The sequence below is a fragment of the Rhinoraja longicauda genome, chromosome 12 (assembly GCF_053455715.1).
Source record: "Rhinoraja longicauda isolate Sanriku21f chromosome 12, sRhiLon1.1, whole genome shotgun sequence".
Lineage (NCBI taxonomy): Eukaryota > Metazoa > Chordata > Chondrichthyes > Rajiformes > Arhynchobatidae > Rhinoraja > Rhinoraja longicauda.
The window spans coordinates 12,073,767-12,098,141 of record NC_135964.1 but is presented as its reverse complement, the minus strand read 5'-3'; the positions used below and the strand labels follow the sequence as shown (position 1 = coordinate 12,098,141).

Sequence of the window (24,375 nt, the reverse complement as noted above, 5' to 3'; positions counted from 1 at the left end):
TTTTTCTGACTCATAATTGACAAAAGCAGTAAAACCTCTTGGCTCCAATTCTTCTGACAATCAATACTGACTTCATCCTTAAATAGCTGCTCATCATCCTTATCTGTAAATGTGGTTCACTTAATTTCCAATGTATTGTCCATATTGCTTCATCTGCCGCTGCATTTAATGCAATGCATTTCAGAAGATACAGCAAGTTTGTCATAATTGTCCAGAACATATAATATCATGGGTAAATTTATTAAAAAAATGCATTAATTATTTGAACTAGTTAATTGTATAAACTGTAGCAAAAGTCCATCCCACTGATCTCTCCACCATCCTTAGGTAGACACAAAATGCTGGAGTAACACCGGGTCAGGCAGCATCTCAGGAGAGAAGGAATGAGTGACGTTTCGAGTCAAGACCCTTCTTCAGACTGATGTCAGGGGATGTTTGTGGGACAAAGATAGAATGTAGTCGGAGGCTAAGACTGGTGGGAGAACTGGGAAGGGGAGCGGATATAGAGAAAGGGAAAGCAAGGGCTATTTGAAGATGGAGAAGTCAATGTTCATACCCAATAAACTACCCAAGCGATATACGAGGTGTGGTTCCTCCAATTTGCGCTGGGCCTCACTCTGACAATGGAGCAGGCCCAGGACAGAAAGGTCAGATTGGGAATGGGATGGGGAGTTAAAGTGTTGAGCAACCAGGAGATCAGGTAGGTTAGGGCGGACTGAGCGGAGGTGTTCAGCGAAACGATCGCCGAGCCTGCACTTGGTCTCACCGATGTACAGGAGTTGACACCTGGAACAGCGGATACAGTATATAAAATTGGAGGAGATGCAAGTGAACCTCTGCCTCACCTAGAAAGACTGTCTGGGTCCTTGGATGGAGTCAGGGGGGAAGTAAAGGCATTGCATCTCCTGCAGTTGCAGGGGAAAGTACCTGGGGAGAGGGTGGTTTGGGCGGGAAGGGACGAGTTGACCAGGGAGTTGCAGAGGGAACTGTCTCTGCGGAAAGCATAAAGGGGTGGAGATGGGAAGATGTGACCAGTAGTGGGATTCCGTTGGAGGTGGTGAAAATGTTGGAGGATTATATGCTGCATGCGACGGCTGATGGGGTGGAAGGTGAGGACAAGGGGGACTCTGTCCTTGTTACGAATGGGGAGAGGGGGAGCAAGAGCGGAGCTGCGGGATATCGAGGAGAGCCAAGTGAGAGCCTCATCTATAAAGGAAGAGGGAAACTCCCGTTTTCTGACGAATGAGGACATCTCCCATAACCTGGAATACCATCCTGATCTCTTTCCCAATTTGTTTTTTTTTCTTTCAAACAGGTTCAGATCCACATATACTTTGAACTATGATGTTTCCACTTCTGTAATAAACTTATTTTTAATGCTTTCTAGGCTAGCCATGTACTTTTGTAATTTCCTCATAAAATAAAGGAAATTGATCAATAAATAATTTTTGTGATGCATTTTGATTCAACTAAATGTATATTTTTAAGTGTTCTCAATTAATTAATTTCAAGATATCCATATTGTACGACTGGAAACTAAATGTACTGAAATCTGGAGCAAAAATACTGGAGGAACTCAACGGATCAAGCAGCATCCGTGCAGGCAACAGAATGGTTTCAGGTTATGATTCCGCATCAGGAGGGAAGGGAGGGAAGATAGCCGGGATAAAGTGAGATGAAAGGGCGAGACAGGAGCTGGTAAATGATAAGTATAATTAGACGAGGTGGGCTTAAATGATAAGCAGATTGAGTCAGCTGGGAAAGGGAAGATAGAGACACAGGACGGCAGGTGATAAGTAGAGGAATGATGGGCAGATGGAACAGACGGGCAGGGGACAGGAAAGGGTTGGCCAGGGGGAGAGAAGAAATCCAGGTGGATAGGTGTGTGGCTGATGGGTGAATTAAAATAGGAAAGATGAACGAAAGGACAGAGAACCTAAGTGGATCAGGGGAGTGTTGGTTACCAGAAATTGTAAGCATTAATGTTCATGCCATTGGATCGTAAGCTACCCGTGGAATCTGAGCCGTTGTTCTTCTGAAGTAAGACTAATAAACATAGAACAGTGCAGCGCAGGAACAGGCCCTTCAGCCCACAATGTCTGTGCTGAACACCATGCCAAGTTAAATGAATCCTCTTCACCAATGTGTAAAACATTTCCCCCACATATCTGTATCTCCTTTAAACTTTGCCCCTCTCACCTTAAAGCTGTGCCTTCCAGCCTTTGACATTTCCACCCTGTGAAAAAGTTTATATTTATCCTTCTCATAATGTTGTATAGTTCTCTCAGGATGTATTTTTCTATAGGTTTCTATTTGCCAGGATTAGATTTATTATAGCTCTTGGCGATGATTTTACCCGAGAGCTAATTCATCAGAACTCTTCAGCGTTGGAGCTTACTCACAACTGTCACCAGATCATGAATCACAGCTGTTTGGTTTAGCATCCAGCAATAAATTTTGCATATAATCAATAGGTTTTGCTTTGTCTTTTAACCTATCTGCCACATCCACTTTGTTAATAGTGAAGTTCGTAAACATGACTGTGTTATCCTTGTGTACTGTTGGAATGTTGCAGAGGGAAAGTTCCTCATGTTTCTTCACTGCAAACCATGTTTTCACAAAGCTGAAGAAACTCTGAGGCAATTTACCCCATTGCATTCGCAAAGAAATAATTAATATTTATTCAATTACTGCCGACCTATAATAGCCTTTCACTTCTTGGGCAGCTTCTGCAATCCATCGAGCAAAAATACTCGGCACATTGCTCTACGGAAGGGGCTTTCCACGATTCCACGAATGGAGGTATTTTTCCTGATCAATATTATCACACCATTAATCACCTTCTATCTTGTCTCTAACCCAAAGCTTTCTTTTTCCTACACATTTTGCTGCTCCACTGCAAAATCTCCACAAGGTATGTCAACTTTGAAGAAGTTCTCCTCCTTTCTCCAACGAGAGTTCTGCAACATCCTCTCTCACTGCTCCCCCTCTGTGATTCCGCCTTTCCTCTGACTCTACGACCACGTTTTAACCCAGACTCGCTACCACAGCCACGTTTGTTTTCTCAGGACTTGCCTGTGTGAGTCTGAAGAAGGGTCTCAATCTGAAACATCACCCATTCCTTCTCTCCAGAGATGCTGCCTGACCTGCTAAGTTACTCCAGCATTTTGTGTCTACCTTCATTTTAAACCAGCATCTGCAGTTTTTTTTCTAACCCAAACCTTATCTTCTCCGTTCACTTTCTCCACCTGACTCCATCGACTCATCATCCCCTATCTCACCTGATTATACCTTTCACCTCCTGGCCTCTGTCCCACCCCTCCCACTCACCATGCAAGATGCCACCAGAACGTGGCAACTGTTTGTGTAGAAAAGAACTGCAGATGCTGCTTTACACCAAAGATAGACACAAAATACTGGAGTAACTCACTGGGCCAGCCAGCATCTCTGGAGAGGAATCGGTATTGTTTCAGGTCAAGACTCTTCTACAGAGTGAGAGTCAGGGGAGAGCGAGACATGGAGATATGGAAGGGTAAGGTGTGAAAACACAGATCAAAGGGGATGAGGATAAAGGAAAATGTAGAATAGTTCATTATTAGCTATGGGGAATGTGACAAGGCATAAAATTTAATGAGGAGGACAGTGAAACTAGTCAGAGAACTAGGATGGGGGAGGGACAGAGAGAGAGGAAAAGCAAGGGTTACTTGAAGTTAGAGAAAGCAATACTCATACCGCTGGGTTGTAAGCTGCCCAAGCGAAATATGGGGTGCTGTTCCCCCAATTTGTGTTGAACATCACCTATTCCTTCTCTTTGTGTTGGGCCTCACTCTGACAGTGGATGAGGCCCAGGACAGAAATGTCAGTAAGGGAATGGGAGGGGGAGTTAAAGTGTTTAGCAACCGGGAGATCACGTAGGCCTAGGCGGACTGAGCAGAGGTATTCAGCGAAGCGATTGCCGAGCCTGCGCGTGGTCACGCCGATATATAGGAGTCCCCACCTCGAACAGCGGATGAGGTGCAAGTGAATCTGCCTCACCCGAAAGGACTGTCAAGGTCCTTGGACAGAGTTGAGGGAAGGGATACAGGGATAGGTGTTGCATCTCCTGCAGTTGCTGGGGAGTGTACCTGGGGATGGGGCTGGTTTGCGTGGGAAGGGATGAGTTAACCAGGGAGTTGTGGAGGGAACAGTCTCTGCGGAAAGGGGTGGTGATGGGATGGCTAGTGGTGGGATCCCATTGAAGGTAGAGAAATTGTCAGAGGATTGACAATATGTACTGTATGCAAAAGCTTATAGGGTGAAAGGTGAGGACGAAGGGACTGTTGCGACTAGGGGGAGGGGGAGCAAGAGTGGAGCTGCGGGATACTCCAACATTTTGTATCTATCTTCGGTGACAACTCTTTGCATGCTCTTCCCAGAGAAGGATCTGCTATTATGTGATACAATTATCCCACTCTTTTCCCCTTTGCACTCGAGTTTGACTTGATTGTATTTATGTATGGAGTGTATAGAATGCAATACAAAGCATTTCTCTGTACTTCGGTACATGTGACAATAATAAACCTAAACCAACTCTTCATATTGACTAACTTCCCTCACCACTCTCAGTCCTGTTGCAGGGTCACGACCTGAAACACCGATCACATCTGTGGTCCTCAACAGAGGCCTTACCTTCGTTCCCCTCCGCCCTCACCTCAACAAGTTCCGGGTCCGCCACGATGTACAGCTTTTCTTCCGTCGCCTCCGTGCCTTTTTCTATGTGAAGGAGTCCTCACCACCCAGTGATGGCCCCTTCTCCACCGGTCCCCCTCCTCTTGGACACCCCAGAGCGGCCTTCTACCCTCTCTAGACCTCTTTATTTCTAACTGCCGGCGTGACATCAACCATCTCAACTTTTCCACTCCCCTTACCTACTCTAACCTCACCCTCTCTGAACGTACAGCACTCCGTTCACTCTGCAGCAACCCTGACATTATAATCAAACCCGCCGACAAGGGAGGTGCCGTGGTGGTCTGGCGCGCTGACCTCTACTGCGCGGAGGCCAGGCGACAACTCTCAAGCCACCTCCTCTGACTTATCCTTGGACCATGATCCCAGAGATGAGCACCAGGCCTAATCTCACACACCATTACTGATTTCATCACTTCTGGCTATCTGCCTTCCACAGCCTCCAACCTCGTTTCCCAGCCCCGCACAGCCTGGTTTTACCTTCTCCCCAAAATCCACAAACACAACTGCCCTGGCAGACCCATTGTTTTTGCCTGCTCCTGTCCCACGGAAATGATATCCACGTGCCTCGACTCCATCCTATTCCCGCGGTCCAACCTCTCCCGACCTATGTCCAGTATACCTCGCATGCCCTTCATCTCTAATGGATTCCGCTTTCCGAGCCCCCCACTCCCTCATCTTTACCATGGACGTTCAGTCACTCTATACCTCCATCCCCCACCAGGAAGGCCTTAAAGCCCTCCGTTACTTCCTCGACCGCAGAACCATCCAATTTCCCTCTTCTAACACTCTGCCTAGCGGAGCTGGTCCTCACCCTCAACAACTTCTCCTTTGACTCCGCCCACTTCCTCCAAGTCCAAGGCGTAGCTATGGGCATCCGCATGGGCCCCAGCTATGCCTGCATCTTTATAGGGTACGTTGAACAATCACTGTTCCAGGCGTACACTGGCCCTATCCCCAAACTCTATTCTCTGTTACATTGATGACTGCATCGGTGCTACCTCCTGCACCCAGGCAGAACTCATGGACTTCATCAACTTCACCACCAATTTTCATCCTGCACTCAAATTTACTTGGACCATCTCTGACACCTCCCTCCCCGTTCTTGATCTCACAGTCTCCATCACAAGAAATAGACTATTGACTGACGTCTATTATAAACCCACTGACTCCCACATGACTACACTTCTTCCCACCCTGCTTCCAGCAAAGACTCTATCTCCTATTCCCAATTCCTCGCTCTACGCCGCATCTGCACCCATGATAAGGTGTTCCATACTAGGACATCCGAGATGTTCTCATTTTTAGGGAATGGGGATTCCCCTCTCCCATCATAGATGAGGCCCTCACTCATGTCTCCTCAGTACCCCGCAGCTCCGCTCTTGCTCCCCCTCCCCGTAGTCGCAATAGAGACAGAGTCCCCCTAGTCTTTACCTTCCACCCCATCAGCTGTCTCATACAACACATAATTCTCCGAAGATTCCGCCACCTCCAACGGGATCCCACCACTAGCCACATTTTCCCATCTCCACCCCCTTCCGCCTTGCGCAAAGATCGTTCCCTCCGCAACTCCCTGGTTAACTCATCCCTTCCCACCCACACCACTCCATCCCCAGGTACCTTCCACTGCAACCGCAGAAGATGCAAGACCTGTCGCTATACCTCCTCCCTCGACCCTGTCCAGGGATCCTGTCAGTCCTTTCATATTAGGCAGAGGTTCACTTGCATCTTCTCCAACCTCATCTACTATATCCGTTGTTCAAGATGTGGACTCTTATACATCGGCGAGACCAAACGCAGACTGGACAATCTTTTTACGGAGCACCTGCTCTCTGCCTACATGAACCAACCTGATCTCCTGGTTGCTAAACATTTTAATTCCCCTTCCCATTCCTACACAGACCTTTCTGTCCTCGGTCTCCTCCATTGTCAGAGTGAGGCTAAACGCAAATTGGAGGAACAGCATCTCATATTTCGCTTGGGCAGCATCCAGCCCAGTGGTATGAATATTAATTTCTTTCACTTCAGGTAGCCCCGGCATTCCCTCTCTCTCTCTATCCCTCCCCTACCCAAGTTGCACTAGCTTCTCATTTTCACCCTACAAACAGCGTACAATAGCCTGTTTCCTTTATTATCGTTACTTTTTTGCATATCTTTCATTCATTGTTCTTTATCTCTCCACATCATCGTCTATATTTCTCGTTTCTCTTATCCCTAACCAGTCTGAAGGGTCTTAACCCGAAACGTCATGCATTCCTTCTCTCCAGAGATGCTGCCTGTCCCGCTGAGTTACTCCAGCTTTTTGTGTCTATCGTCTGTTGTACTGCTGCAAGTATGAAGCTCCATTTCAGTACTTATGACAATAAAACACTTCTGACTTCATCATTTCATTGCCTCCGCCAAAGCTGAGTACCTCTAGCTGTGTTTTTGCTCCAGATTCCAGCACCTGCAGTATTTTGCTCCTCCAGGCTTACAGAGTTGATCTAGTCTTGTACTATTGATCTTTTGAAATTAATTGATTGAGAAAACTTGAAAATTAACATTTAGTAGAATCAAAGTAAATATTGGCAAGTGACCCAGGGTTTGGTAATGGAAAATGACATTGGCTGTTGGTAATGCAACTACCATTGAAAGCTTAGCAAACCTCTACAGCATTCTTGCAGATTATACATGGTGGCCACATTTGAGGGTGGTAAAAACGAGTGTTTTAAGATGGTAGATGCAGTGCCAATGAAATGGATTGCATGTTTCCGAATAACGGGACGGTCGCGCAGCGGTAGAGTTGCTGCCTTACAGCACTTGCAGTGCCGGAGACACGGGTTCGATCCCAACTATGGGTGCTGTCTGTACGGAGTTTCTACGTTCTCCTTGTGACCGCGTGGGTTTTCTCCAAGATCTTCGGTTTCCTCCCACACTCCAAAGACGTACACGTTTGTAGGTTATTTGGCCTGGGTTAGTATACTTGGTATAAGTGTAAAATTGTCCCCTAAAGTCTTAGGCTTGTGTATAGGCTAGTGTTAATGTGCGGGGATCACTGGTCGGTGCAGACTCGTTGGGCCAAAGGGCCTGTATTTCTAAACTAAATTAAACCGAAACGAGTGATGTTGGAGCTGGGCTTACGTTGATAAATTGCTAATATTCCACACAGCTCCTAATTTGTGCTCAGTAGTTGATTCAATGACTTTTGAAGACATTCACTGCAGAATACCCAACCTCCAACCTGGACCTTTAGAGTCTCTCCTGCTGGGGATAGTTGTCACCAGGCATTTGAGACAATGCAAATGCTGCTTAACACTTATCAGTCCAAGACCTAATGGTGTTCAGGTACATGTTATTTATAGATAGCTGTTAGTCTCCGAACCCAGATGGTTGCATTATAGGCTCCTAACAGACAAGTCTATTGAGATGGTGAATCTTTAGATTTTGGTGAAGACCCAGAGGACTGGAAAGCTGGCATTTTAACACCCCGTTTGAAAACGGAGACCGAAAATCAGGTATCAATGAGCTGAATAGCTGAATAGTTCAACGTCAAGTGTTGGAAGATATTAGAAATAACTTATAATGGAAATAGTAACAACATTTGGAGAATCATAAGCTAATGAAGCAGAGTCAGCATGGTTTCATAAAGAGGGATCTGCAGCTGACAAGTTCACCTTTTGAAAGTCTCAACCAGAGATAAAGGGGAAAAGCGGATGCTATTGTTTTTGTCTTTCAACAGGTGTACACAAAGGTGCTTCTAAAAAGATTAAATTACAAGAGCCCATGGTTTTGGAGCTAATATATAGGCAATGGACAGAGCTGATGATACAACAGGTTGGGCCAAAGGGCTGTTTTGGTGCTGCGTGACTCCAAACTATAAATTATTCATGTAAAAATAAGTTAACATATTGAAATATTAACTTGTTCTTAGTTTCCATTGCTGCACTATACCAAACCCAGTGTTTTGAATTACTCTAAATTGCAACAAATAATTAAGTCATGGTGGTGGCATAGACGACAATAGCATAGCTGTGTCTAGACTTGCACAAAAAAGCTGTGCGTGGGAGAGATTAAGGTGGAGAGGATGTTACACACGAGCAACCCCACCCTCTTGGCCACAGGAGCTGGATTCCAGTGGCACGGTTAGATGTTATCGCTGGAATCTCCCTTGGCTACAGTGGGTGGCCATGTCTTCTTTTATGCTTTGACAAGTCCTGTGCACGCCACAGTGCGCAGCTGAGCCGTCTTCCTGGCCGTTGAACCTTCCAGTGGATTTCCTCCGCCCAATCCGCCAGAACAGAGTACGCATGTTGGGCTGAACTCATTGAGGGTTTGAGACCCGTCGGCTACCCTCACTTGGTTTAGCCTGCCAGCTGAAGCAGTTTACCAGGGTGTGGCCACTTTTGCATCTCAACAGCTTCTTGGAGCCACAGGAGCACAGCTGGGTGCCACGTGGGACCAAAGGTGGATGAAGTACCCCTCAAAGGAGCATGACATGTCCCCCCCACCAGAGATGTTACCCCTCCCCGAGCACTCCAATACACCTAATTTAAGTCATAAAGGTCGGAAATAGGTCCCTTGGCCCATCTCGTCCATGATGCCCCATCTACTCTGATCTACTTTGCCCACGTTTGGGCCGTATCCCTCTGAACCTTTCCCATCCATGTACAATGCCCTCCATAATGTTTGGGACAAAGACCCATCATTTATTTATTTGCCTCTGTACTCCACAATTTGAGTAATGGACAAAAATCACACGTGGTTAAAGTGCACATTGTCAGATTTTATTAAAGGGTATTTTTATACATTTTGGTTTCACCATGTAGAAATTACATCTGTGTTTATACATAGCCCCCCCATTTCAGGGCACCATAGTGTTTGGGACACATGGCTTCACAGTTTGTAATTGCTCAGGTGTGTTTAATTGCCTCCTTAATGCAGGTATAAGAGAGCTCTCAGCACCTAGTCTTCCTCCAGTCTTTCCATCACCTTTGCAAGCTTTTAATGCTGTTTATCAACATGAGGGCCAAAGTTGTGCCAATGAAAGTCAAAGAAGCTATTATGAGACTGAGAAACAAGAATAAAACTGTTAGAGACATCAGCCAAACGGTAGGCTTACCAAAGTCAACTGTTTGGAACATCATTAAGAAGAAAGAGAGCACTGGTGAGCTTACTAATCATAAAGGGACTGGCGAGCCAAGGAAGAGCTCCACAGCTGATAACTGAAGAATTCTCTCTATAATGAAGAAAACCCCCCAAACACCTGTCCGACAGATCAGAAACACTCTTCAGGAGTCAGGTGAGGATATGTCAATGACCACTGTCTGCAGAAGACTTAATGAACAAAAATACAGAGGCTACACTGCAAGATGCAAACCACTGATTAGCTGCAAAAATAGGATGGTCAGGTTACAGTTTGCCAAGAAGTGCTTATAAGAGCAACCACAGTTCTGGATAAAGAACTTGTGGACAGATGAGATGAAGATTAACTTATATCAGAATGATGGCAAGAGCAAAGTATGGAGGAGAGAAGCAACTGCCCAAGATCCAAAGCATAACACCTCATTTAGGGTGGCACGGTGGCGCAGCGGTAGATTTGCTGCCTTACAGCGAATGCAGCGCCGGAGACCCGGGTTCAATCCCGACTACCGGTGCTGTCTGTACGGAGTTTGTAGGTTCTCCCCGTGACCACGTGGGTTTCCTTGAGATCTTCGGTTTCCTCCCTCACTCCAAAGATGTACAGGTTTTTTAGGTTAATTGGCTTGGTAAAATGTGAAAATTGTTCCTTGTGGGTGTAGGATAGTGTTAATGTCCGGGAATCGCTGGTCTGGGTGGACCCAGTGGGCCAAAAGGGCCTGTTTCTGCGCTATATCTCTAAACTAAACTTTCTATGTTTTTATGTAACTAAATCTTTGAAACATGGTGATGGGGGTGTTATGGTCTGGGCATGTATGGCTGCTGAAGGGACTGGGTCACTTATCTTCATTGATGATACAACTGCTGATGTTGATTGCATAATGAATTCTGAAGTGTATAGACACATCCTACCTCCTCAAGTTCAAACAAATGCCTCAAAACTCATTGTCCGGCAGTTCATTCTACAGCAAGCCAATGATCCCAAACATACTGCGAAAGCAACAAAGGAGTTTTTCAAAGCTAAAAAAATGGTCAATTCTAGAGTCAATCACCCGATCTGAACCCAATTGAGCATGCCTTTTACATGCTGAAGAGAAAACTGAAGGGGACTAGCCCCCAAAACAAGCATAAGCTAAAGATGGCTGCAATACAGGCCTGGCAGAGCATCACCAGAGAAGACACCCAGCAACTGGTGATGTCCATGAATCACAGATTTCAAGCAGTCATTGCATGCAAAGGATATGCAACAAAATACTAAACATGTGTGGCGAGTCTGGAAGCGGATGTGTGTTGCAGACGGAGTTTATTGCATGGGCAAACCTCCGTGACAATCGCAACACTCAAAACTGTAGACAACCAACAAAACGTCTTCATCAGACGGAGTTCAATACTAGACTGCTTGTCCCTCCCGCGCTGGCACACCGCGTGACATCGCTAGCCAATCCGAGGGTTTGAACTCTCCCAGCCAATCCCTATGTCCCTACATGACCCCCCCCCAGAACCCTCGGTACGGTACCTAACGGGCACCCGGACCGCCCGACCTGAACGAGTACGGAGAGGGGAGGCCGGTAACCCCGGCGACGAAGGAGGCGGGGAGGGCCCTGCAGATGGAGGCGATGGGGGCGCAGCTGGAGGGGGCAGAGGAAACACGACCAGGGGCAGCGGAGGCCCGAGCGGTGGGAGAAGAGACGCAGCTGGGAAACCAAGTGGACCGGCCAGAGGGCGGCCCCGGCGAGGAGGTTGACCCACCAGAACGGGACGGTCCTGGTCCAAGTGGGCAGGTTTAAGCCGGGAGACAGAGACAAGCTCCTGTCGGGTGCCCACTTGCAAAGTGAAGGTGACCATTCCTCTTTTCAGCACCTGGAATGGGCCCTGGTAGACCGGCTGCAGAGGGGGGCGATGGGAATCCCGCCGGAGGAAAACGAACTCGCAGTCATGCAAGTCCGCCGGTACGTGCACTGCGGTACTCCCGTGACGGGAGGCCGGGACTGGGGCCAGGGAACCTACCCGATCCCGGAGAGAAGCCAAAACTGATGGCACGGAAGACGGCAGGGCGGAGGATGGAGGAAAAATGTCACCCGGCACCCGCAGGGGCGAGCATAGACAAGTTCCGCCGAGGAAGTACCCAGATCGGACTTAGGGGCCGTGCGAATACCAAGGAGGACCCAAGGCAGCTGGTCAGCCCAGTCAGGGCCGGTCAGGCGGGCACAGAGGGACGCCTTCAGCTGTCGGTGGAAGCGTTCTACCATCCCGTTGGCCTGGGGATGACAGGCGGTAGTCTGCTGCAAGCGAGACCCATACAGCTGCGCAAGCGCGACCCACAGGGACGAGGTGAACTGGGCGCCCCGGTCGGTAGTGATGATGGCCGGGACGCCGAAACGGGCAACCCAATGTAACGCCAGGGCCCGTGCACAGGAGGCCGTCGAGGTGTCCGACAACAGAAAAGCCTCCGACCAACGAGTAAAACGGTCGACCGCCGTCAGGAGATGAGTGTAGCCCTTAGAGGAAGGCAATGGACCAACCAAATCCACGTGAATGTGGAAAAAACGGACGGGCGGAACCATGAAATTCTGGAATGGAGGCTGGACGTGGTGGTGGACCTTGGAGGTCTGGCACGGGACACAGGCGCGGGCCCAGGCGGCCACCTGCTTCCGCAGGCCGTGCCAGACAAATCGGGCGGCCACCATAGCCGAGGTCGCCCGAATGGACGGGTGTGCCAGGCCATGAATGGCCTCAAAAACCTTACGCCGCAGGTCCACCGTCAGGGCCGTGGGGGCAGAGGAGCGGGGGTGCACAGCATGGTGGCGTTGGCGAGGGCCAGCTTGACTGCATCAAAGGCCGCCTCAGCAGCTGTGGACCAGACCAACTCAGCGGGATTACCCGCGAGGCATTGAAAAAGGGGGCGCATGATCCGAGCTGCCGCAGGCACGAACCGGTGATAAAAATTCACCATGCCCACGAATTCCTGCAAGCCCTTGATGGTGGTAGGGCGGGGAAAAGAGCGGACGGCGTCCACCTTAGCGGGTAAGGGAGTGGCACCGGCCAGTGTGACCCGGTGACCCAGGAAATCCACCGAGGACAGGCCGAACTGGCATTTGGACGGGTGGAGGATCAGGCCGTGGTCCTGCAGCCTCTGGAACACAGTGCGAAGGTGAACCAGGTGCTCTGGGATTGAGCGACTAGCAACCAGGATGTCGTCGAGATAAATAAACACAAAAGACAATCCGCGACGCACATGATCCATGAGACGTTGGAATGCCTGAGCCGCGTTTTTGAGACCGAACGGCATGCGTAACCACTCAAATAAACCAAACGGAGTAATCGTAGCCGTCTTGGGAATGTCCGGTGGGTGGACGGGGATCTGATGATATCCCCGCACCAAATCGATCTTCGAGAACACCGTAGCGCCCTCGAGGCTGGCTGAGAAGTCCTGTATGTGAGGGATCAGATAGCGGTCAGCCGTGGTGGCAGCGTTAAGACGCCGGTAATCCCCACATGGTCTCCACCCCCCAGATGCTTTGGAGACCATATGCAAGGGGGAGGCCCACGGGCTGTCTGAAGGACGAACAAACCCCAGCCGTTCCAAATTCAGAAACTCCTCCCGAGCCATGGCCAGCTTGTCGGGAGGCAGGCGCCGAGCCCGGGCGAATACAGGCAGCCCCTCGGTAGAGATGAAGTGGACGACACCGTGCTTAGCGGAAGGGGCATCGAACCGTTGTATGAGGAGCTCCGGGAAGTCGGCGAGGACCGCAGCGAACTGATCGGGAGCCGTGGTGATGGCCCGGATCGACGGGCAGGGTCGGGTGGCAGGTGGAGGAGTAGCAGGCTCCACGCTGCTAGCCGAGGGTTGCAGGCCCTTCCCGAGGACGTCTGCGACAAACGAAAAAGCCCAGAGGAAATCCGCGCCCAGGATGGCCTGGCCCACGTCGGCAACGATGAAATCCCAATGGTAGGTCTCGGACCCGAAGGACAGGGACATGGCCCTCTTGCCGTAGGTGCGGATGGGACTGCCGTTGACCGCAATGAGGGACGGACCTTTTCTACCTACTCGAACTTCGCAGCCGTAGGGAGGCACGATGCTAACGACAGCTCCCGTATCGACCAGGAAAACGGTGCCGGTACCTCGATCCGTGACGTAGAGGCGGCGATTGCGGCCGATCGAGACTGCCTCTATATTCGATCGGCCGAGGCTTTTCCCGAAAAGCTACACGGGGCCCTGCAATTTCGGGTTTCACCGCCCCACCGCTTGTGGAAAAAACACCAGCCGCGCCTGTGCGGCTCTGTTGCGTGGGCCCGCTGCAAAATGGCGGGCGCTGCAGCTCCGTCTTGGCGGGCTTTTTGTAAAATGGCGGCCGATGCGCCGCCATCTTGGCCGCGCGGCCGGTCGCTCCTAGGCCTTGAAACCCAATTTACCGAGTCGTCTCCCGTCGAGTCCTCCGTTACGAGCGCGTCAGCCTTCTCCGCGAACGCCACCGGGTCTTCGAAGGAGACGTCCGCCAAAACTATCCTGACGTCCCGGGGCAATTTCTCCTGGAATGCCGCTTCGAACATCATGCAAGGTTGGTGCTCACCGATCAAGGTTAACATTTCGGTCATCAGGACAGACGGTAGCCGATCCCCTAGCTCCGGTAAATGCAGGAGCTTCAGAGCCCGCTGGTTTTGGCTAAAACCAAAAGTCCTCAGCAGGAGCTTCTTGAGCCCCTCGTATTTCTCGGTTTGGGGCGGGCTGGACTGGTACCGTCCCACCCGCGCGGCCACCTCGGGCGGTAGGCCGCTTACCAAGTGGTAGAACTTATCTTGGTCCTCCGAGACTTTTCTGAGGTGAAACTGGGCCTCTGCCTGCACGAACCACAGGTGCGGTTGGTGGGCCCAGAACGGGGGCAGGTGAACGCCGACCGCGTTCGGCTGCCCACTGCTCGCTCCTTCTTTGCGACATGTTCTTGTGGTCGTTGATCACGTCGGGGTCACCAATGTGGCGAGTCTGGAAGCGAATGTGTGTTGCAGACGGAGTTTATTGCATGGGCAAACCTCCGTGACAATCGCAACACTCAAAACTGAAGGCAACCAACAAAATGTCTTCATCAGACAGAGTTCAATACTAGACTGCTTGTCCCTCCCGCGCTGGCACACCGCGTGACATCGCTAGCCAATCCGAGGGTTCGAACTCTCCCAGCCAATCCCTATGTCCCTGCACATGACTACTTTCATTTACATGACATTGCTGTGTCCCAAACATTATGGTGCCCTGAAAGGGAGGGTCTATGTATAAACACTGCTGTAATTTCTACGTGGTGAAACCAAAATGGAGAAAAAAATGGCCTTTAATAAAATCTGAAATGTACACTATTTAACCACATGAGATTTTTTCTATTACAAATCTCATATTGTGAAGTGCAGAGGCAAATAAATAAATGATGGGTCTTTGTCCCAAACATTGTGGAGTCTGCATTCTTGTGCGTTTTTTTTTCTCCAGGTGATGGGAAGGCGTCGAGGAGCTGCTCCTGCCCGGGGACTGAGGCGATGAGCAGCCCAGCCCTGCCCGGGGACTGAGGCGATGGCCAGCCCAGCCCTGCCCGGGGACTGAGGTGATGCCCCGCCTGGGGACTGAGGCGATGCCCAGCCCAGCCCTGCCCGGGGACTGAGGCGATGCCCCCCTGCCCGGGGACTGAGGCGATGGCCAGCCCAGCCCTGCCCGGGGACTGAGGCGATGCCCCCCTGCCCGGGGACTGAGGCGATGCCCCCCTGCCCGGGGACTGAGGCGATGCCCCCCTGCCCGGGGACTGAGGCGATGCCCCCCTGCCCGGGGACTGAGGCGATGCCCCCCTGCCCGGGGACTGTGATGCTCCCCTGCCCGGGGACTGAGGCGATGCCCTGCCTGGGCACTGAGGCGATGCCCCCCTGCCCGGGGACTGAGGCGATGCCCCCCTGCCCGGGGACTGTGATGCTCCCCTGCCCGGGGACTGAGGCGATGCCCTTCCCAGCCCAGGGATTGAGGCGATGCCCCCCTGCCCGGGGACTGAGGCGATGCCCTTCCCAGCCCGGGGACTGTGATGCTCCCCTGCCCGGGGACTGTGATGCTCCCCTGCCCGGGGACTGAGGCGATGCCCCCCTGCATGGGCACTGAGGCGATGCCCTTCCCAGCCCAGGGATTGAGGCAATGCCCCCCTGCCCGGGCACTGAGGCGATGCCCCCTGCCCGGGGACTGAGGCGATGGGGACTGAGGCGATGCCCTCCTGCCCGGGGACTGAGGCGATGCCCTCCTGCCCGGGCACTGAGGCGATGCCCTCCTGCCCGGGGACTGAGGCGATGCCCTCCTGCCCAGTCCCGCCCAGTGAGTGGAGGCAGGGCCACGTGCTGGGGCGGTTGAGCACGTGCCGGGGTTTGCGGGCTCGGTCACGTGCCGGGGTGCGGGCTGTGTAGTCGTCGTCGCCGCTCGTTCCCGCAGCGATGCCTCAGAAGAAGCCGCCGATGAAGAACCCGTTTTACTTCTTCATGCAGGAGAAGATTCCCGAGCTGCGCCGGCGGGGCATCGAGGTGAAGGGGTTGGGGGACGCCGCCCCGCTCTGCAGCTCCGAGTGGGAGGTGAGAGGGCCCGGGTGGAGCCGGTTTTGGGCGGGAGTGGAGGGAGAGCATGGCTGGGGATGGTGTGGAGGGAGAGCATGGCTGGGGAGGGAGTGGAGGGAGTGGTGAGCATGGCTGGGGAGGGAGTGGAGAGTGAGCAGGGCTGGGGAGGGTGAACAGGGCTGGGGAGGGAGTGGAGGGTGAGCAGGGCTGGGGAGGGAGTGGAGGGTGAGCAGGGCTGGGGAGGGAGTGGTGAGCATGGCTGGGGAGGGAGTGGAGGGAGTGGTGAGCATGGCTGGGGAGGGAGTGGAGGGTGAACAGGGCTGGGGAGGGAGTGGAGAGTGAGCAGGGCTGGGGAGGGAGTGGAGAGTGAACAGGGCTGGGGAGGGAGTGGAGAGCATGGCTGGGGAGGGAGTGGAGAGTGAGCATGGCTGGGGAGGGAGTGGAGGGTGAGCATGGCTGGGGAGGGAGTGGAGGGTGAGCATGGCTGGGGAGGGAGTGGAGGGAGTGGTGAGCATGGCTGGGGAGGGAGTGGAGAGTGAGCAGGGCTGGGGAGGGTGAACAGGGCTGGGGAGGGAGTGGAGGGTGAGCAGGGCTGGGGAGGGAGTGGAGGGTGAGCAGGGCTGGGGAGGGAGTGGAGGGTGAGCAGGGCTGGGGAGGGAGTGGTGAGCATGGCTGGGGAGGGAGTGGAGGGAGTGGTGAGCATGGCTGGGGAGGGAGTGGAGGGTGAACAGGGCTGGGGAGGGAGTGGAGAGTGAGCAGGGCTGGGGAGGGAGTGGAGAGTGAACAGGGCTGGGGAGGGAGTGGAGAGCATGGCTGGGGAGGGAGTGGAGAGTGAGCATGGCTGGGGAGGGAGTGGAGGGTGAGCATGGCTGGGGAGGGAGTGGAGGGTGAGCATGGCTGGGGAGGGAGTGGAGAGTGAGCAGGGCTGGGGAGGGAGTGGAGAGTGAGCAGGGCTGGGGAGGGTGAACAGGGCTGGGGAGGGAGTGGAGGGTGAGCAGGGCTGGGGAGGGAGTGGAGGGTGAGCAGGGCTGGGGAGGGAGTGGAGGGTGAGCAGGGCTGGGGAGGGTGAACAGGGCTGGGGAGGGAGTGGAGGGTGAGCAGGGCTGGGGAGGGAGTGGAGGGTGAGCAGGGCTGGGGAGGGAGTGGAGGGTGAGCAGGGCTGGGGAGGGAGTGGTGAGCATGGCTGGGGAGGGAGTGGAGGGAGTGGTGAGCATGGCTGGGGAGGGAGTGGAGGGTGAACAGGGCTGGGGAGGGAGTGGAGGGTGAACAGGGCTGGGGAGGGAGTGGAGGGTGAGCATGGCTGGGGAGGGAGTGGAGGGTGAGCATGGCTGGGGAGGGAGTGGAGAGTGAGCAGGGCTGGGGAGGGTGAACAGGGCTGGGGAGGGAGTGGAGGGTGAACAGGGCTGGGGAGGGAGTGGAGGGTGAACAGGGCTGGGGAGGGAGTGGAGGGTGAACAGGGCTGGGGAGGGAGTGGAGGGTGAACAGGGCTGGGGAGGGAGTGGAGAGTGAGCATGGCTGGGGAGGGAGTGGAGGGTGAGCATGGCTGGGGAGGGAGTGGAGGGTGAGCATGGCTGGGGAGGGAGTGGAGGGTGAGCATGGCTGGGGAGGGAGTGGAGGGTGAGCATGGCTGGGGAGGGAGTGGAGAGTGAGCAGGGCTGGGGAGGGTGAACAGGGCTGAGGAGGGAGTGGAGGGTGAACAGGGCTGGGGAGGGAGTGGAGGGTGAGCAGGGCTGGGGAGGGAGTGGAGGGTGAACATGGCTGGGGAGGGAGCAGGATGCCATCCCTAACTCATTTGATTGTAAATCGTGCTTGCGAGGAGTGATTACAATTCAAATGTACTTCATTGCATTGGCAGCGAAGCTTGGTTATTCCACAGTTTGCAGCAGTGTGGTGTGGAATGTTGCACAAAGGTAGGTCTTTCATTTAATGAGGGCCAGTTGACAAACTTAATGTGTGGACGGAACTGCAGATGCTGGTTCAAACTGAAGGTAGACACAAAATATTGGAGTTACTCAGCGGGTCAGGCAGCATCTCTGGAGAGAAGGAAGGGGTGACGTTTCGGGTCCTGACCAAATGTCACCGATTCCTTCTCTCCAGAGATGCTGCCTGTCCCATTGAGTTACTCCAGCATTTTGTGTCTATATTGACAAACTTAATGTTCTCTGCTCCACCAATATGAGACGTAGGTGTGGGAGAGAAGCATGCATCCACTTGAACGTGACCTGGCATTGATCAAGACCATGGTGAACTTAATTGCATTCTAGGTTCCTTGCAGATCCACTTTCCTCTGATTATTAATAATTTCAAATAAACTTTGAATGAATCCTAAGTTGGAGAATTCCAATGATTTACAAAACATAGAGTAATGCTATTTTTGGTCCTAAGGTGTTGGAGGAGATAATCTTGCAGTATCTACTCTTACTGTCCCAGAATCGAGACCTTTTTAATGCATGTAACTTGTAGATGCAACAAAGTTTGGGGAACTGGTGATGTGAACCAAAGCAATTCATTTTGGTGATCCTTCAAGCGTGGAAGCAAGGCCCTTGTGGCCAGTATAATGCTAAAACTGCAGTGAGACTCTTATTTTGTCTCTACGTAGCATTACTCTAGCACCTTAGCCTTATTAGTTATCCCTTGCTGATCTGAAAAAGTTGCATGAATCTCAATGGTCTATTTTTTTAAAATGTAGTTTTTCCTTCCAACTAAAGACAGCATATACCATGCCCCTGCTAATTATGATATTTCTGATTCCAATAATCAAGGTTGTTCCACTCCTGTAACTTACAAATGGAAAACGGAGTTTAATTTAGCAGGCACAAAAACGCAGGTTTGGGATAGTATTTCTTTGAATGTATACACTTGATTGGAGCTTGGGTTTTATTATCATTCAATATCAATATCCTTAACCTGAGCTGGAGAATTGCAATGATTCACAACCCATCGATTAAAGACAATTTTGGTCCTAAACTATGGTGGAGCAGGAGCTGCAGATGCTGGTTTACAAAAATGAGACAAAGTTCTGGAACAAGAACATGAATTAGTGGCGTTTCAGATAAGGACCCTTCTGTAATTAGATGTAATGTTTAGAATCAAACAAAATAAACAATCAAGGTATCAAATCAATACCTTCTCGATAGTTCTTTTTAAAAGAGATAAGAATGTGAATGGTTCCAATCTTTGTACAATGCTTGATATATTTAATCTTTATTGAAGTCACTGAGTGAAGTGGAGAAGGAAAGGTTTATTCGGATGGCACATCAATGGAAAGCTGAGAAAAATAATAAAACTCTGAACAAATCTGAAGGAAAAGAACAGGTTGGTTTATTTTATTTGTCCCTTGGAAAGTATGCCTGCTCTATATCCGTCTAATGACTCTGACAGTCTAGTACAGTGTTAAACAAAATGGAACAGAAAGCACTATTTTTTCTCATTTTTCAGAATCACATTTTGCATTTGTTGAGAACCTTGTAAATCTTTTAGATTGAGAAAATAATTTTTCCGATGAATGCCAATGTCTAATTAAACCATGAATGATAGGTAATGTGATATAGTCGTGTAGGACGTAACAGCAGATGCTGGTTTAACTATAGAAAGACACAAAAAGTTGGAGTAACTCAGTGGGTCAGGCAGCATCTATGAAGAAAAGGATTAGGTGATGTTTCGGGTCTGAAGAAGGGTTTCAACCTGAAACATCACCTATTCCTTTTCTCCAGAGAAGCTGCCTGACCAGCTGAGTTGCACCAGCTTTTTGTGTCTATCTTAGTGCGATATACTCAATTTTCACCTAACTTGTTATGTTTCTTGCAGTTGCAAGATCCTGTCTACTTTCTAACTACGAGGGAAATGAGCAATCCTCATGCCAACTGGTTTAATGACAAAGGTATTTTAACTTCACTGAATCTAAAGCTTCTGCGGTAACATTAAAATAACTTTTTTGAATTTTCCACAGTATTTTTTAATGCACTGGTTCTACTTTTTCCTGAAGTAACCTTCAGTTTCTCCTTGGAATAATCTTATTTCAGTTGATGAAGTCACAAGGTACTGCAGATTATGGAATCTTGCATAGAGAACAGTGCTGGAGTAACTTGGTGGATCAGGCAGCATCTCTAGAGAACAAGAATAGGCAATGTTAAGCTGGAAACAACTGACTTGAATTACATTGCCCAACTATGTTTCTTTTTCATAATATTTATAATGCTGGGTTAGTTGCAGGGTAAAGTTGCTGTGTCACATTTCCAGATGTGATCCCGTGGAAGTGCCTCAGTGGCTAGCGGTGTGCCTCGGGGTTCGGTGCTGGGCCCATTGCTGTTTGTTACCTGCATCAATGATTTGGATGAGAACTTTCATGGCATTGTTTGCAAGTTTGCAGATGACACAAAAGTGGGTGGTATTGTAGATAGTGAAGATGGTTCTCAAAAATTGCAGCAGGATCTTGAACGGTTGGACAGGTGGGCTGATGAATGGCTGATGAATTTAATACAGAGAAATAAGGTGTTGCATTTTTCGGAACACAAACATGGGCAGAATTCACACAGTGAACGGTAGGGCTCTGGGGAGTGTTGTAGAGCAGAGGGATCTAGGAGTACAGGTATGTATTTTGTTGAATCTAGGGTAGGTCAAAAAGGCTTTTGGCACATTGTCCTTTATCAGTCAGAGCATTGAGTATAGAAGTTGAGAGATCATGTTGCAGTTTGCATTTAGAGTATTGTGATCAGTTTTGGGCACTATGTAATAGGAAAGATGTCAAGCTGGAACAGGTGCAGTGAAGATTTACAAGGATTTACAAGGATTTTGCTAGGATTCGAGGGTCTGAGCCGCTGGGAGGGTTGAGCAGGCTAGGACTCTATTTCTTGGAGCGCAGGAGGATGAGGGGTGATATTGTAGAGGTGTACAAAATCATGAAAGGAATAGATCGGGTAGATGCACAGCCTCTTGCCCAGAGCAGGAGAATCAAGAGCCAGAGGATATAGGTTAAAGGTGAAGGGGGGGGGGGGGGGGGGAAAGATTTAATAGGAACCTGAAGGGCAACCTTTTCACACAAAGGGTGGTAGGTGTATGGAACGAGCTGCCGGAGGAGATAGTTGAGGCAAGTACTATAGGCAACATTTAAGAGACATGTAGACAGGTACATGGATAGGACAGGTTTAGAGGGATATGGGCCAAATGTAGGCTGGTACGACTAGTGTAGCTGGGACATGTTGGCCAGAGTGGGCAAGTTGGGCCGAAAGGCCTGTTTCCATGCTGCAAGACTGACTCTGAATCTGAGATATATTAAATAGTTGAAGGCAATTGTCACGTTGCATAATGTGAAGTAGATCAAGGATCTCGAGTTTAATTTCCTGTGGATGCAGATCTCAACAGGAACAGTACATGGGACACTTGTTCTTGGAGAGGTAAGGGAGGAGATGTGGACATTGATTTTTGGAAAGTAATTTCCATCAATGAAATGGGTAAATGCAATTGTGTTTATTGAGGAGGACAGCTAAATTAATTCTGACAAATACAGAGACATTAGCTTAAATGATTGCAGTCAACATTTGGAGGGGGGAAATAGCATTTCAAAATAACCTAACCAACGACAGTGAACAAGCTTTAGAGTTGGATCTTGTTAAGATTTATTGGTTTGTGTAGAAGGAAAAAAAAATCAGTTCAGTGGTCCTTTTGGGCCTGAGATGGAGTTGTTGCCTGTTAAACTTTTCGGTTACTAGTTATGTCAATTGATATTAAAGTTTAATAAATGGCTAACTGGAAAATGCAGAGTCATCTGAAGGGGAATGAGAAAGTTGGCTGTTGTATTGCATTCTGTGATTAAAATGCTAGAGGTAGTAAATAAATCGTGAGAAGGATGCTGACTTTTATCAGCATATCAATAATTAATCATCTAAAGTCATGCTAACACTGCAGAATGAACTCATCAGAAAGTGTTTTGCTTACAACTAGTCTGAAGAAGGGTCTCGACCTGAAACGTCACCCATTCTTTCTCAAGTCAAGTCAAGTTTATTTGTCACATACACATACACGATGTGCAGTGAAATGAAAGTGGCAATGCCTGCGGATTGTGCACAAAAAAGAATTACAGTTACAGCATATAAATAAAGTTAATATAGAGAAGACAAAATTTAGTCCCAGGAGTTATAAAAGTTAACGGTCCTGATGGCCTGTGGGGAAAAAACTCCGTCTCATCCTCTCCGTTTTCACAGCGTGACAGCGGAGGCGTTTGCCTGACCGTAACTTTCTCTCCAGAGATGCTACCTGTCCCGCTGAGTTACTTCAGCTTTTTGTGTTTATCTTTTGCTTGCAACAAAGTTGGGGGAATATCTATTCTAAGGGTGAAGAACTAAGACCATGGTTCTGAATTGAAACATGGCATGGCTGAATTCGCGATGTTCAATAAAATTAATTGTTTAGTATAGTATTAAAAAAGATGGCACACTTACCCCAACAGTGCAAAAAATTGGAAGTCAAATTTGTTGCAGCTTATATTATACATGCAATATAGTAAATTAAAAATACTGACTGATTATTGTAACCTAAAAAATGGATGACTGTTAATAATGAATCGTGATAGGGTTCGGTGGCATGAGTGACTTCAATACAACATTCCTCAAATTTTTGTTAGAATCTAAACATTGTTATCTCAATCATAATTCTTGATTGTACTCAACAACAAAAAATTGGCAACAGATTCTTAGCCAAAATGAATAACCGTTAAGGTGCGAGCTAACAGCTTTTCATGTTAGATCATGATATAATTGGAATTAAACTGACCTCATTGCCAGAGTGAGGTCACACGCGAACTGGAGGAACAGCATCTCGTATTCCACGGGTAGCTTACAACAAACATCAAATTCTTTAATTGTAGGTCATTTAAACTCCACCCCTTCCTTTCTTTCCACGCCACTCCCCCCCCCCATCTTCCTGTGTTCCATCTAAACTCACACCTATTTCTCCCCTTCCACTTACATTCCTTCCTCTAGCTACACTATTTGCAACTCTTCAATTCTTTTGACTCACTTTTGTCTTTTCATCTGTCAATTGTTCAACCATCCACTTTGTCCCACTATCAAAACCTCCCCTCACCTGTGGTCATGTATTACCTGCCAGGTGTTGTTCTGTCCCTCCTCTCTTCCAGCTTTCCTTCCCCCTGACAGTCAGTCTGAAGAAGGGTCCTGACCTTAAGCATCACCCATCCATGTTCTCCGTGGATGTTGCCTGACCTGATGAGTTACTCTGGCACTTTGTGACTTTATTTGTAAATCAGCATCTGCAGTTCCTTGTTTCTACTTCTGACCTCAATGACACCTTGAAATCACAGCTACTGAGATGTCCTTGGTGGATTTCACTAGTCCAAATAGGTTGTATATTTTTCCCATTTTTGGATTTATGAATGTTGGCTATTGTGAAGAAATGTGGGAGGCACAGTTAGTAGAGCTGCTTCCTCGCAACATCTGAGACATGGGTTGGATCCTGAACTCGGGTACTGTATGTGTGGAGTTTTTACATTCTCCCTGTAGCATGTGAGCTTCCTTTGGTGCTCCACTTTCCTCCCACACCCCAAAGACACGTGGGTTTGTAGTTAATTGGTCTCTGTAAATTGCCACTTGTGTGTAGAGAGTGCATGAGGAACTGAGATAACATAGAACTAGTGTGAACGGGTGATCGATCATCAGCATGGACTCGGTGGGCCAAAGTGTCTGTTTCCATGCTGTATCTTTAAACTAAGCTAACGTTGTTGAGTTATTTCATGTCTAAGAATTCTCCACTGATAATGATAATATTTTTTTCTCTTCCAAAGAGGTTTGTGAAGAAGTTTTTCACTTTGTCAGCTTCCTGAGCCTGGCCGATCTTCCCTCTAATTGTGAACAACGCTTCCTTCCTTGTGAGATGGCTTGTATAAAATATTCCATGAGGAAAGGCATGATAGATGAGTTTCATTGCTTCATAGATCCAGGTGAGCATCAGTGCGCTGTC

At 49.5% G+C, this 24,375-nt stretch overlaps 1 protein-coding gene across 1 annotated transcript in view; it reads left to right on the top strand.

The window, feature by feature from the left end:
* Positions 1-15,997: 15,997 nt before the first annotated feature.
* Positions 15,998-24,375, top strand: part of LOC144598646 (protein maelstrom homolog) — a 31,378-nt gene continuing 23,000 nt past the window's right edge. Inside the window, exons 1-5 of the mRNA XM_078408856.1 lie at positions 15,998-16,171; positions 16,261-16,422; positions 19,618-19,719; positions 20,212-20,284; positions 24,200-24,355. Coding sequence (XP_078264982.1) covers positions 15,998-16,171; positions 16,261-16,422; positions 19,618-19,719; positions 20,212-20,284; positions 24,200-24,355 — 667 coding nt within the window. The remainder of the gene's footprint in view (positions 16,172-16,260; positions 16,423-19,617; positions 19,720-20,211; positions 20,285-24,199; positions 24,356-24,375) is intronic.